Source organism: Punctularia strigosozonata, assembly GCF_000264995.1.
Source record: "Punctularia strigosozonata HHB-11173 SS5 unplaced genomic scaffold PUNSTscaffold_4, whole genome shotgun sequence".
NCBI lineage: Eukaryota > Fungi > Basidiomycota > Agaricomycetes > Corticiales > Punctulariaceae > Punctularia > Punctularia strigosozonata.
The window spans coordinates 527675-541771 of NW_006767436.1; the positions used below are offsets into that span (position 1 = coordinate 527675).

The window sequence follows — 14097 nt, forward strand, 5'->3', positions numbered from 1 at the left end:
CTGACGGAGGCTTCCTCGCGGTTGCGGCTTCCGGATCGCGCTTTCCGACGCGTCTTCGCTCTTCGAACGCGTCAATATGGCGCTGGCTTGCATTGTGAATCGCGTATGGGTTGTACTTGAGGCACGCTTGCTTGGTGGTAACTGTCTTGTGTCGGACTGCACCGGAAGCGGAACGGGGCTCTTCTGGGTGCAGGTCGTCTGAATCGGACCTCTTCTTCGACTTGATAATCGTGACAAATTTGTCCATGACGGTCGTTAGGATGCGTGCGATCACTGCAATATATACATAGTCAATGTGGACGTGGTCGATGTCAGACCCGGATGTGGCGCGAGTTCGGTTTGTGGTTGAGTAACCACGTGGCGGATACGTGGTTATCTAATCTTATCTATTTGACTGGCTGGAAGTTCTCGCTCGTTCTGAAGGGGACTCCTTTGATGCTCCGAGCTTCGAGGACAGGAACATTACCAATTGTAGACATCTGGTCAAAATCGACCTTCGAGCGTTTCCGCCCGCTGCGCCTCCGCCCGCTGCCTTCACGTCGACACGCTCTGCACGGACAGGGTATCAGGCCCACGTCGACGAGAGGATTAGTCTCAGACGCCACACTCTTGAGGAATACCCACTTGCAAAAGACTCGAGAAGTTATGAGCGGCGCTTCGAAGACATACACCGATGCCGTCGCTGCCCTCAATGACACGCAATCGAACGCGGCTACTCTAGATGCAGTTCGTGCATCGGGCGGGAGGTTGTCGCAGTTCGCCATACCGGAGATGATAGAGTACTTGCACAGGATAGGGTACACGGTGAGTTGAGTTTGCATACCCCACACCTCCTTGTTCGTGATACGGAGCGTCATCTCCCTCGATCATGCACACCCCTCACTTGTATACTGGATGCTAACGCAGGTGATAGCCAGAAGATCTTAACAGAATGAACGTCATCCACGTCACTGGCACGAAGGGCAAGGGATCCACTTGTGCGTTCGTGGACTCGATACTCCGTCGGGAACGTCCCAGCTTCAAAGTCGGTGCGTTCTCGATAACGGCTTTCGTTCAGTCTAACAGCACTCTCTGACGCCTGACCTGCACCTTCTATCGCGATACACAATAGGTCTCTACACGTCCCCTCACCTCGTGGCCGTCCGTGAACGCATCCGCATAAACGGCACTCCCATATCTGAGGAGCTGTTCGCAAAGTAAGTAGAACTTGTTCCTCGTGACGTTCCTTCCACGCTTCATACTCATGACCGCCTCCACGCCTCGTGTTTGCGTTATGCCTAGGTTCTTCTTTGAGGTCTATGACCGCCTGTCTGCGAACACTAAGAGGGCACATGAAAGCACTCCTGAGAAACCAAACTACTTCCGCTTCGTCACGCTGGTCGCATACCATGCGTTCCTCCAGCTTGGGGTGAGTGTTTCTCATCTTGTGCCTGGGGTTCGTCAGCTATTTTTGACGATCACCTAATCTTTTGTTCACAGGTGGACGCGACCATCCTCGAGGTCGGCGTGGGTGGGATGTACGACTCAACGAACATTGTCCCGAAACCTATCGTCACAGGCGTCACTGCCCTCGGTATTGATCATGTTGGGGTCTTGGGGAAGACTCTCCCCGAGATCGCATGGCAGAAGGGAGGGATATACAAAGTAGGGGGAGATCCTGGCTCGTTTACGCTTTCAGGCGCCCTGACACCGCAGATCATCCAGGAAGGAGTTCCGGCACTCTCTGTAGCGCAGCCTGAAGAGGCACTCGAAGTCTTGCGAAAGCAAGCAATCGACCGCAAGGTGCGCGAATCCCACCATATTCGCCTACGAAACTCGCTCACACGACTGTCTCCATGCAGGCTTCCGAATTCATCGTCGTGCCCGACACTGCGGCGTTATACTCGATCAAACTCGGACTCCCGGGTGCTCACCAGCGCCAGAACGCCAACCTCGCCATACACCTCGTCCGGACCTTCCTCGCTAACCCGACCATCGCTGCCAAATCGAACCGCCCTCCGCCGACCTTCGACTCGGAAGGTGCAGCACCGCTGCCGGCGACGTTCGTCGGCGGTCTGCAGAACGCGCGCTGGCCCGGCAGGTGTCAGACCGTGCCCGACCCAGACCCGGCGAACGCGAAGACGACGTGGTACCTCGACGGCGCCCACACCAAGGAAAGCTTGGAGTTCTGTATGGCTTGGTATGTCAGCCCGGGGGCCGGCTTGCCGTTGTACGAGAGGTATGTTCCCCTTCGTTCTTCTGACCTTCACCTAGCGCATTGTCTTTGATGGTGACGCTTCGATCTTCGTAGTGCGCCGCGTCCCATGCGTGTCCTCGTCTTCAACTGCACCGCCGGTCGGTCGGGCCCGGCGTTGCTGGGAGGCATGCTGGAGAAGACGGCGTCGCAACTGCAAATTCACCACGTAGATAAAGAGGTTAGCGTGGATTCCTTCCGATGCGTCAGCTTGTCGCTGATTCGTTGGGTATAAGGCTGCCGCGGAGGATCTGGAAGGTACAGACGACGATGACCTCGATCCAAACAAGTTCTTCGACCACGTCATCTTTTGTTCGAACGTCACGTATGCCGACGGCGGATATAAAGGAGGTTAGTCGACGTTGCTATTTCTTGCTCCTTCGGGGTTGTGCTCATCACGCCCGCTCGTATCAGATCTGACCTCGAAGAACGTCCACGAATCCGACCTGGCGAAGATGAAGGTGCAGAACGAGCTCGCCGCGGCTTGGACTGCGCTAGTGCCATCGTTCCCCAAGTCGAACATCCACGTTCTGCCCTCCATCGAGCACGCGATCAGGACCGTGCGCGGGCTACAAACCGAGGAGCGGCCCGTCAAGGTCCTCGTCACGGGCAGCTTGCACCTCGTCGGAGGCGTCATCGAGGTGGCCGGTTTAGCCAAGGTCGCGCTGTGAAAGGGAAGTCGACGCGCTAGATGCCTTCAACGGGCATTTTTATGGCCAATGATATCGGAACCCTCATCGGGTGCGGCCCCTGGTAGTTCTCAACACTACCTCATGCGATGTTCGTCGACGCTCGTTTGGGGCGTGTCCATACCTGGATTGACATGAGCCTGGGCACGTCAAGGCCAAGCTGGTTTTTTGACGATATATAGTCTTGAGAGACATGCTTTGGGGAAAGGGGTTGTTTCCGCTGCAGATGCATACACCATGCATAGAGAAGATTACAACACAAATTTCGTGTAGAGTAGAATATCCTAGGTATACTGGTCTTGCATGCTTCACGACCTTGTGGTTGTATGTTAGATGATTTCACTGCTAGCTTTCAAAGTTCATCTTTTGCTTTTAGCAGGCAATTTGGACGATACGCATACAGGGGCTCTATGAATGGACTCGAGGAAGCGCTCTAAAAGCCCCTGTTTCATCGGAATCCGGAGGCCAAGCTGCATTACGGCCGGACCGATCGAGAGCGGATCCGGAATTTGAATACATTGGTGCGGATATACTTGCTTTGCACTGACCGTGATATAAATCGCAGAACTGGAGTCGATGTATATGTAGGTGTAAGGAAGTTGACGCCCATGCCATGCAACACGGGTTCAAATAACTGGATGTTGCAGTGTTCCCTAGGTTTGATGATAGTGGTCAAGAAGAAGTTGGTCGGTGTCGAAGGCGGAAAGCACAATCATTGAGGTCGGAGTCAGGCACGTCATCTTCACGGGAACGACCGAGATGGACTGGCCGGCGCCGTAGCGCCAGCAAGCGGTCTCCTGAAATACGTACAGTTACACCGACACGATACCGATACCACTACTTGCTCTCTACATGCTCTCTGGATAACCTCGCCGTCTTTCGCTCTCTGTAACAAACCCCCCTCGTCCTGCTATCCTCATGCACCTTTTCGCCCCCAACCACGTTCAGCTCATCAACGCTTGTTATCCCGCCTCGCAAACCGCCCTCGTCAACTCGGGCCCCGAATACAAGCCAAACGCGCAGGAACTTTCCCGTCTGACCTACTATGCCGCGAATCGCTCGGGGAAGATCACCAAGCTCGCGAACGAGTTGACGAAGCGGGTGAAGGGGGAGTGCCGGAAGGCGCACGCCGGAAATATGCGGTCGAGAGCGTATGTGGACCTACCACTCCCTAACACTGATCTCTGTCTGACTCAACCCGGGTACAGGTCTCTCTTGATTACTCTGACGATATTCAGAGCCCTGGCGACCGAATGCAGGAGGGACATCACCCTCCTCTCAGCAGCTTTAGTGACTGCGGTCGATGATACCCTCTCATCCCTTTCCTCCGATCTCGAGGTATCAGCTAGGGCGGCTAGCTTGGTAAACTGAACAACACAACGAAGATCTTGCGCTCACTGATCCTTGGAAATTTCTTCTAGTTCACCGCCTGGACGACATATACCGACGGCCATCTCATAGGGGCAGACCCGAACTTGACGGAGAGCTACATGTCCATACTCAAACAACTTGCACAGATGAGCACCGTGGAAGAAACTCGGACGAACGATCAGGAGAAGCGGAATCGGTGAGCATCAACAACCCAGTGTGCTCGTTGGTCACCCCTGATGAGAGTATCGTCAGCACCCGACTCATCGGTCTAAACGCCTTAACTGGCGCAGTGACCTCCGAGGCTCTATACAATGCCCCCTCTCATTTCACCCACCAGGTTTCCACCATCATAGATGCCGTAATGGTTACAGTCTTACAATCAAAACTCAACGATCTCCAAGAGCAGTAGGTTTTCTCGAGCACCTCTACATTCGTGCGCGTGGTTGACTCATGATCTTCTCGGCCGATAGATCCTCCTTACTCCATCACGACGACGACAAAGCGACCGCTGCCTACCTCACGGATTTCCGGTCACGACCCGCGTACGAACGGCGCGCGCTCTCCATCCACGCGCACGTCGACGGCCAATCAGGCCCCACAATGCGGGACGTAATCAGCGCCTCCCTTCGTGCGCTTTCGCAGCTCTTCGCGCAGTCAAACGGCAGCCAGGTCGGCCAGCTCATGCAATCCGCCTTCAACAGCCTCGACGCGCGCCGGGGGTGGGAGAAAGCGGACCACTGCCGCTGGTTCGCGCAGCGCGCGGCGGACTGGACGCGGTACCAGTACCGGTACGCGGTGCCTACGCGGCTAGTGGAGCGCCTGCTGGAGTCGCAGGACGTGACGGACCTGACGGTTCAGCGGAGCCTGGCCGGGATGGTCACCACCGTGTTCACCTCGCCCACCCCGCTCGTCAACCTCTCGACGTCCGACATTGTTTCAAATCTCATCACGCTCGTCATACGGCGCATATCCGTCGATCCCGACGATCCCCTCGTGCCCGACCTGGTCCACTGCATCGCCGCGCTCGGGACGCACGTGTACTACGCGGACCAGATACAGGACCTGGCCGGCGAGCTCATTAGCCGTTTGCTCGTCGTCGAATCCAACGGCGTGCGCACCTCCCGCGGCGTCGTCGGCGAGAAGAACCGTTCGCAGGCCATCCGCGCGCTCCTCGCGGGCCTGCTCGGCCTCATGCAGGCCGCGCACAACTCGGAGAAGGAGCACGAACTCGAGGGTGGCAGGCCGGCGTCACCATCGGGCAAGGACACCACCAGACGTCAGAGCTCGGACAAGCACGTCAAACCCTCCAGCCGGACACGCATCTCGCCCGAGCTGTGGATGGACACCCTGTCTTTGCTGTGCGACGGCGACTACGCCGTCCGGGCGGACTACGCCCGCGCGCTCGCTGCCTACCTCCGCGACGAGATCGACTGCCAGGGAGACACGACGGACAAGGACGGTGTGCGTCGGATGCGGCCGCTCGCGGACGGGCCCCTCCGTCAAGCGAGCAACATCACCGCCGTGCTCTACGGCGATGCCACGACGCGCTTTCTCAGCGCGCTGCACGCATACGTGTACGTCCTCGCCACGTCGTCCACCCTCGGCCACAACTTCACCGGGTCCGGGTCCGGGTCGGACAGGTCGTCCTCGGCGGCGCTCTCGGAGGAGCCCGAGGACGCCGGAGCGGGGTCAAGCGCGCCGTCGGACAGCGGCGCATCGCAGCGCACGCGCGAGACGCAGTTGACCGCGCACCCGCGACGGTCGCTGACGGCCCCGACGCGCGCGCGCAAGATGGACGTAGCCCATCGGTTCATTGACGCGCTCCCGACGCAGCTGTCTTCGAGCCCATCTTCGGCGACGGCGTCGGACTACGCGCATATATTGGACGTGCTCGTCGCGGTGCAGGAGAAGGTGCCTGTGCGCGGGCTGCTGACCGGCGTGCCGATGCTCGTGGCGTTGGATTCGTTCGCGCGGGTGGGTGAGGTCGCGGACGCGATGCCACTGCAAAAGGCAAGGGCGATCAAGAGGATCGTTGCGACAGTGTGCAAGTCGATCGGAGTTGTCTGGGATTCGCACCAGCTTGCGGAACTTGCGGAGCAGGTGAGCACATATACTCGAGCGGGTGCGATTGAAATCCGACGTTGACTCGCGTGTTCGTTTTTGCTACGAAAGGCGCTCGCATTGTTACCGAAGTATCCTCAGCTGCCGGAAGTGGAATCCGCCCCGCCTGGCGCCTTCCCCGCCCCGCGAGAACCGGCGCGGTTCTCAAGTGTGGACGGTGGTCTTGCGGCGGATGGCGTCCATGGTATCAATATGGAGACGGTGTTGGTGATCCTGGCGTCTAGCGCCCACGTGCAGGATGCCGTAGGCTTGGATGAACAGGGAGTCTTCCGACGCCTGGCCCGGGAGTGGACTCCGAAGATGGCTGTCCAAGACTGTATGTACCATCCTGTTTTATCGATTCATGTTTGCTTAGCTTTCTCAGCCACCGAACAAAATGCCCATTCCATACGCGCCGACGGCACGGCGCCTCTCCTCAAAATCTCGCCCGCGCTTATGCATATCGAGAACCTCTCGCTCGCGAGCCTGAACCGTCCCACGCGCGGCGTCGGCGTCAACGACCTCCGGGAGGCGCTCGAGGGTCGGAGCAGCATATCGCTCGTGCACGGTGGCGGCGGAGCGCCGTCGATATCGACGCTCGACCAGGGATCGTCGATCATGCCGAACGATCCCCTCGCGCTCCAGCTCACGCGCTCGCGCACGAAGAAGACGGCGGCCAGGCCGCTGAAGGGCCCGGGCGAGGTCCGCGACGTGTTGAACAAGCTCGGGATCGGGAAGCAGAACGGCGGCGGCAACGGCTTCTTGAAGACACCATTCCCGGGCTCGCAGGCGCGAGATCGGCCTCCGTGAGTGGATCATTGACTATGCTAGGTACTCGACCGTGCTAATATATTCCGGGACAGGCCTGGAAACGCCCTCGTTCCTCCGTATCGCTCATAAGCCCGGTCATTTCAACTTCTTGATTTTTCGTGGCTTCACTCACCCGCTCTCTACGGATTCTCGCATTCTTACACCCATCTCTCGGACACGTGTAGAACAGAGCAGCAGTCAGCATCACAGTACCCATCTCCGCACTTAATGCTATTAATTTACACATGAAAAATCCTATGGGTATATACCGTCGATATCAACGACGTGTTTGCGACGAAGAAATGATGCGCCTCCGAGCCTGCTCCTCACATTCGCGCCAATACGCAATCTCGGACTGCGCCTTGGGATGACTTGATGTCTGAAGTTCTCTCTGTAAAGCAAGGCATGTTAGCTTGAGGCGGGACATAATCATAGTGACGCACAGTGAGACCCTGCAGCACGGATTCATATATTGACGACTGAGCCGTTGCCCGCCTTGCAGGATCTGTGACCTTTTCTGTATGCTTGAGGATGAGCTTGGCCAACTCTTGCCGTAGACGGAGCAGGCTGAACACGATATCAGCAAGACAAGGGGGTGTTAGGCGTCGTGCATCTCACTTCGAGAAGATCATCGTCTCATCATCTTGTGCGGTCAACGACAGGAAAGAGCCGAACATCACGACATAACGCTTGCAGACCTAATGGACAAAGCATACGATGAGTCGTCCAACGGCAGTGGCGAAGGGAACAATGGACGTACGGTGAAAACCACGGCGTCCGTCAACGGCGTCGCCCTGCTGAAGAGCGCCAGCCCAGCGCCCGTACCTTCATGCAATCTCTTCAGCGCGTCGACATGTTCCGACATCCCCTTTTGGAAGATTGGCCACATCTGCAGACGCTGGGTGAAGATGAACGACTCGAGCGGTCCGCACTGAGGCTGGCGCTTCTGCACTTCGGCCATGACGTCCTCGGTGAGGCGAATGAGGGTCAGAAGCGGGATCGTCGCCGGGGGTGGGTCGAGGATAGTCTTGGAGAACGACTGCCGCGAGCGACGAGATCAGCGGAATTCACATGGGCCGAACAGATGAGGCTCACTTGACAATATTCCATGACCGGATCCATGACCTGTTTCCAAATCGTCTCCAATGCAACTTTCTCTTCTTTCTCTCTCGGCGCATCGGGACGCGGTACGAGTGGCGCACCAGCGCCGGCACTGAACACGCTATCGGCTCTGCGCCTCGCCTTCGGGGTCGGCCCATCCATCTCGTCTGCTGCATCAGCAGGATCAAGTTCCGAACCTCCCGGACTCCTCAGCCCAGTCAAACCGGTGGGAGTGAGTAAGGAACCAAAGGAGGGCAATGGCGACAGCTGCGCGGAAGCCGATGCCGGGAGCTGTGGAGAGGGCGGGGCGAAGAAGCTGCAGATGAACGTGTACTCCGCGGTCGCGTTGTCCATGAGGACTAGGAAAAGAGAGCGGAGGAGTGCCTCAACTGGTTCCGTCTGGATTGACCGTTATCAGCTTCGCGTGGCCGCAGGTTATACAAGATACGTACATGAGATTTGTCGTCAGCCATATATGCGAGCGTAACGCCAGGACCATCAATACGGGACAACGCGAGTCGGGCATCATTGAGCTCCCAATCTGATCCCTTCTCGCCTGCACTCGCCGTGATAGTTTGAAATGTCTCAGTGTTGCGCGTCTACGAGATGTGAGGAGACTTCAGTCTCGAATCCTCCATGAGGAATATTCCCAAGAGCTGACCTTGATATACCCTAGGCTTCTAGCGTACCTCCTGAAGCCCGTCTCATAGAACGTCCTCGCCGCACCGACGTACGCCCTCTGAATCTCTTGCGCCACGTTGGGAGCTTGGCGCTGGAGGAATGCGAACAGGGGCTGATACTTCAGGAACACAGACGTCTGCAGGACCTGCATGTTCGTAGTAACGCTAGATCGGATGGGCTGGAAGAGGGTGAGAAAGAAAGCGCGGATTTTCGTCGCTGCCTGTGTACTATGGAGTCAGCACGGTAGTTACCAAGGTAAGATATGGCGAACGTACGACGATGCGCAAACCCTCTGTCACGTCTGAAAGATCTCGGGCGGCCTTCACTCGTGCGCGCGCTTTCACCATCTCGAGTCGTTGCTCGAACTCAACTATGGCGCCGATCCATGGCTCCTTGACTTCCGTGTCCAAAATTGTGGTCGCCAAGGAAGGGGGGATCGTGATATTCGACAGCAGGTTTGACAGAGGTTTCTCTATTTTCTAGAATATAGGTCAAAACAGTTTCCAATAACGTAGCCAGGTGAAACTGACTCGACGACTCTTGAGACGGTTGTCTATGTCTTTGCTCCGGCTTTGCAGGTCCGAAATTTGCCCTGAAACAGCGGATAGGTCCTTCTGGAACGTCGAGAGAAATGACTCCAGCGAGTCGAGCAGGTTCACGCTTGTCTGAAATGCTCATGTCAAGGGGTAGACACTACCACATGAATGGGCATGATGCGCACCTGAACCTGGTCATGCAACTCGACGAACTCCTTGGCGCGCCCAGTAACTAGGAGGTATTCGGCATCGTTGCATGTTGGCTCAGTCTGACACGTACGTACATGTGGAGGGTCCATGGATTGTACTTGCTGCACGTTCGGGAATAATGGTGGAAGCCATGATCTTTATGTGGTGGTTCCTATAGACTGGAAGTGATTGTGCCAGCTGGATGTGCCGTAGGCACGAAACGGCAAGCGCGGTCAACGGCAAGCTCGAAGCTCGAAGCTTCAACTCAACCTCGTCAGCCTACGCCGACACCTGTTGTCGGAGCGACGCGGTTCTGATCAAGGAGGTCTTGTACAACGTCAGAAACCGACACTGCAATGTCATACGATGCCGCCGAAATCATGCAGCAGTCGTATCACCCTGTGTTACTTACCCGAAGAACGACTGATCTATGTCTGTTCGTTCTGGTCATCTAGGTCATGCACTCGATGTGCTACTTTGGCGCTGAACATAGTACACCTCCGGGCATGCTGGGCCATTGACCGCCCTCGGCGCGTTTCGTCCTGGAACCCGCGGACGGTTTCGATTTCGCTATGTGGGGACGGTCAGCGGGCTCGAATAGTTGGTATGTGAAACCAAAGGGACTGTCTCTCTGTCACCATCGCCGCGGCCGCGCTTGTGGACCTTCAAAGACATCGCATGTCCTCGCATAATGTTGCTCCCACTGTGGCATTGACTGATCGTGCGGACAGGGTGGCCACCGATCCACCGGGCCATGCAATTCCAGTAATACAATGTATCTGTCCGGCCCTGCTCGTCTGTGGCCCTACGTCCTCCATCGTGCTATAAAGGCAGGAGTGCTAAGCTTACCTCGGGTACCTCTTCGCCTCCTTACTTACTCTCCTCTTACAACCACGCCTCCTGTCAACATGCCGAGCCTTCCGGTCGAAATCTTGCAGATCATCTTCTATTTCGCCTGTCAGGGCGACGGGGTCACTGCTCAGTCGTTGTCTCTAACATCCCGGCATTTTCTCGCCGTTGTCGAACCGTGGCGCTTCCAAAGCATCGTCCTACGGGGAAAGGCGCAGATCCACGCCTGTACCGCGACTCTCAGATGCCGGCAACTCAAAGCCAAGCCTCAAACCGTCCTGCATCTATGCGTCTTCTACGAGCAGAGTACATTTTGGCGCGACTGGATCCAGTTATACGCTAATAACCCCGAACACCGGAAGGACCGGGAGGCCCGCGAGAAATGGCTAACTAGGTCGCGGTTCCTCCAGAAATATACCTACCTTGAAGCTCGAGATATCCATCTCGCTGTCAAGGAGCTATTGTCACTGGTGGCGAGCACGTTGATCACATGCGCTTTGATCGGGGAGGATTGGGAGCCGCTTTATATCGAGCAGTACGCTATCGACGCGTACTTCCCGGCCCTCCAAGCTCTGTGGATTCCCGACATCATGCGGTGGGACACACGCCGCGGGATCTTGTTCCCCTCCTTGCGTTTCATACACGTTCGCTACCCAGCTACAATCGATGAACTCTACCAACCTGAGGTCAACGAGGCACTTGCCGCCCTCTGCAACCCCGAGATACCCCACGTCCGCCTGACTTGCATGTGTGCGTGCTTTTTAAGATGGGCCAAGAACATTGACATCTACTACTCGGCGCCTGGGCCGATAACCGCAGGCCGTGGTATGCCTCCATTCTCTCGTGGCTTACTCTTCTCAAAGTTCTGATATATACTGTTTACAGATTGGTTCAACCTCGACATCTCGGCTTGGTGGGCCGGCGCGGGTTGCTTGGAACTCGGCATATCGGACATACATGACCTGTCGTGCCACAGCGACGGTCACATCTTCGGGAGAGCTATCCACAACGGCAGATACTGCGTCGTCAACTCGGAGTCCTGCGCGTATAAGCAAGAGGATGACGTGCCCGAAGAGTGGAATAAGTATATACACCACTGGTTCGAGGGCACAAACTATTCGAGCAGTTCATCGCTCGCCGAAGACGTCACTCAGTTTTACCCATGGGAGCGCATCCAACGTCGTTGCCTCAGCTGTCCCCGCTGCATCAAACATATGCCACGGCGGATCCTAGGTCCTATGACACCACCGCCGTGGTTCGGCACGTTCGATCTCGACACATCTCATTATTCACTACCACAAGGCTCTCCCCGCATCCTCCTGCCCATGTAACTCGTGAACAATCCGCGACCTCCACTATACCATCGAATGAAGTATGCGATTATCCTCCGATGTACTCTACCGCTGAAGAAGAATTACTAGACGAACGCCAAAGCCATGTCCTGCGGACCACGTAGCTATGCCCACTCCAGTCTGCCGGAGTGTAGATCGACATTAATTTTGATATTCTACGGAAAGCTGGAAGCGTGTGTTGTACCACGATGGCGCGGCTGCGGTCGGTACGAAGGACGAAGTTTGTGGCCCATCATCGCGACTCTTCGAGTCGAGCTAGCCACCGTCTTCCTGCATGTAAAAAAGAAAAGGTCCCTTTCCCGGGATGACCCGCAATACATTCGAATTCATATGGAGGGCAATGCGACGAAATGCGGTATGCACCCCATACCGTCCTTTCCGGGACAAGGATGAGGGGCGATCACTGGCTGCTATCCCTCATCCTCGACCTGACCTGCACCACCCTTTCCGCGCACGGCATGGTGAGCTCGCCCCTCCCGTTCGTCCTCCACCTCCACATATTCCCCATCGGGACCGAACCGGTCCCACTCCTTCCCGCTGACGACCCATCCCGCGAACGGTCCCGCGGGTCCCCTCAACATGGCCTTGGCGGCTTGGTACGTTACACAGGCATCCTTCGCGTCGCGGTATGTGCGATGAAAAGTAGGGTGAGGCTGAGGACGATCGCTGGAGAATGGAACACGTCAGAACGGCACTGTCCAATCCCTGCAAACGACTCACGAAGGTAATCGTCGAAGGGATGGTGAAGCATGTTGGTAAAGGTCAAACATCGCGATCTTGGACAGCATCGGTCTAGGCATGGTGATTGTGAGCCTCGCCATCGAGAGGTGCAATTGAGGGCTGTGAAGGGAAACTCCGCATACCGAAATTTGGGCTTGAAGCGATGCTTCGGGGGCACGCCGCGCCTCATGCCATTGATGAGCACTTCACGTCCGTGGGGCGAGTCTGCGACCCAACAGAGCGCTGTGTATCTTTCACGGTGAGCGTGCCCTTGCGCGCATCCAGAGAACAAACCAAGAAAAGTACGTACAATCGTTGCAAAAGCCTCCACCCCCGACTGCAGAGGCATCGGGGACTACCGGCATCGGTCGCGAATGCGGGAACGCGAGAGAGGTGAATGCGACCGCCGGCGCGTGCACAGCGTACACTTCAGGAAGAAGAAGGCCTGAAATCTGGGTCCTTCAGGGCACGATTCTATATTTTTTTGCCAAGGAGGCGAAGAAAGAGAAAATGCACCTCGGGCGTCGCCGACACGCCTGTAAAACGCTCTCTGGCAGTCCTCCCCCACCACTGCTCTGAGCGCCTCGGGCACGCCGCCGATCACGACGCGTTCCAGGTACACGGGTCGATAGAGGGAGGATCCCAAAGCCCCCTGGACGCCCAGCACGTTCCAGGCTGCGATCTTGTCGCTGCACGACATGCACGCCGTCGGGGGCGAGTCCGCGCGCCCGGGCTTCGTCCGGAGCGCACCGAGCAGCGCATAGTTGTCTCTACCGCGCGCGGACGAGCCCTGAGCCAGCGCCGGCCAGGCGGTGGAGTCTTTCAGCGCCGCGATCTCTGCGTCTTGGAACGCGGCGAGGTACCGCATCGAGGCGTCGCCGCCTGACAGGTCGAACACATCGAGTCATCGGGTGAGCTTGAAGCCTATGCGCCACGATAGTAGTTTTGCGAGCCTCTCACAAGGTGGGGTGGATATGTACAGGTTCAGCGAGGCGCCCGATCTCAGCTTGAACGGTTCATCGTAGTCGGCGGGTGTTCGCTCGATCCAGTCAGACGTGTAACCCTCAGAGCACATCCGGACGGCCTCTTCGAGCAGCCATCGAACGGCGCCGCGTCGCGCGAGAACTTCTGCATGACTGTCGCGCAAGGCCTCCCCGCGCCGGGGGTACCGCGCTGTTGGGAGACACTTTGTCCCTGTCCCAAGAGAAATCGCCTTGATCTGCGCGCCGCGGGATAACACGAAAGACGCGAGAATGGTGAACTGACCGCTGGGCGGCGCGAAAGATTGAAGAGAAAATGCCTGCAACGCGGCGGAGGCAACATCGTCTGCGACCACCATGGACGGTGGGAGTGAGCCTGAGAACGAAGACGTAATTGTGCGAACGCGTGTCTCGCTTCGGCGTGTGATGCCTCGGCAAAGCGACCACACCGACTTCGACCTCGAGGCGAACGTTGCTCTTTTGCTC

At 57.1% G+C, this 14097-nt stretch overlaps 5 protein-coding genes across 5 annotated transcripts; 3 read left to right on the top strand and 2 right to left on the bottom strand.

Annotated features, from left to right (window-relative positions):
- The first annotated feature begins 476 nt into the window (after positions 1 to 476).
- PUNSTDRAFT_84271 (FolC bifunctional protein) lies at positions 477 to 3262 on the top strand. Its single transcript, XM_007381762.1, has 10 exons — positions 477 to 804; positions 914 to 1028; positions 1112 to 1196; positions 1282 to 1408; positions 1480 to 1644; positions 1705 to 1782; positions 1842 to 2218; positions 2291 to 2414; positions 2470 to 2584; positions 2648 to 3262. Exons 1-10 carry the CDS (start codon positions 646 to 648, stop codon positions 2902 to 2904), a joined length of 1602 nt encoding a protein of 533 aa, XP_007381824.1. The 5' UTR covers positions 477 to 645; the 3' UTR covers positions 2905 to 3262.
- Positions 3263 to 3840: 578 nt separating this feature from the next.
- PUNSTDRAFT_112183 (uncharacterized protein) lies at positions 3841 to 7203 on the top strand (the record flags this gene model as incomplete). The annotated part of the gene is made up of 7 exons (XM_007381763.1): positions 3841 to 4073; positions 4131 to 4284; positions 4344 to 4489; positions 4537 to 4698; positions 4764 to 6393; positions 6466 to 6730; positions 6770 to 7203. 7 exons carry the CDS (start codon positions 3841 to 3843, stop codon positions 7201 to 7203), a joined length of 3024 nt encoding a protein of 1007 aa, XP_007381825.1.
- Positions 7204 to 7480: 277 nt separating this feature from the next.
- On the bottom strand, positions 7481 to 9820 carry PUNSTDRAFT_112184 (Vps52-domain-containing protein; the record flags this gene model as incomplete). Its single annotated transcript, XM_007381764.1, has 11 exons — positions 7481 to 7594; positions 7647 to 7770; positions 7822 to 7901; positions 7964 to 8242; positions 8299 to 8703; positions 8757 to 8903; positions 8966 to 9205; positions 9261 to 9464; positions 9516 to 9650; positions 9707 to 9753; positions 9802 to 9820. 11 exons carry the CDS (start codon positions 9818 to 9820, stop codon positions 7481 to 7483), a joined length of 1794 nt encoding a protein of 597 aa, XP_007381826.1.
- A 798-nt stretch (positions 9821 to 10618) lies between these two features.
- On the top strand, positions 10619 to 11890 carry PUNSTDRAFT_132407 (uncharacterized protein; the record flags this gene model as incomplete). Its single annotated transcript, XM_007381765.1, has 2 exons — positions 10619 to 11384; positions 11445 to 11890. The coding sequence occupies 2 exons, from the start codon at positions 10619 to 10621 to the stop codon at positions 11888 to 11890; spliced, it is 1212 nt and encodes a 403-aa protein (XP_007381827.1).
- A 431-nt stretch (positions 11891 to 12321) lies between these two features.
- On the bottom strand, positions 12322 to 13970 carry PUNSTDRAFT_132408 (uncharacterized protein; the record flags this gene model as incomplete). Its single annotated transcript, XM_007381766.1, has 6 exons — positions 12322 to 12577; positions 12632 to 12703; positions 12775 to 12874; positions 12942 to 13076; positions 13148 to 13513; positions 13592 to 13970. 6 exons carry the CDS (start codon positions 13968 to 13970, stop codon positions 12322 to 12324), a joined length of 1308 nt encoding a protein of 435 aa, XP_007381828.1.
- Positions 13971 to 14097: the final 127 nt, after the last annotated feature.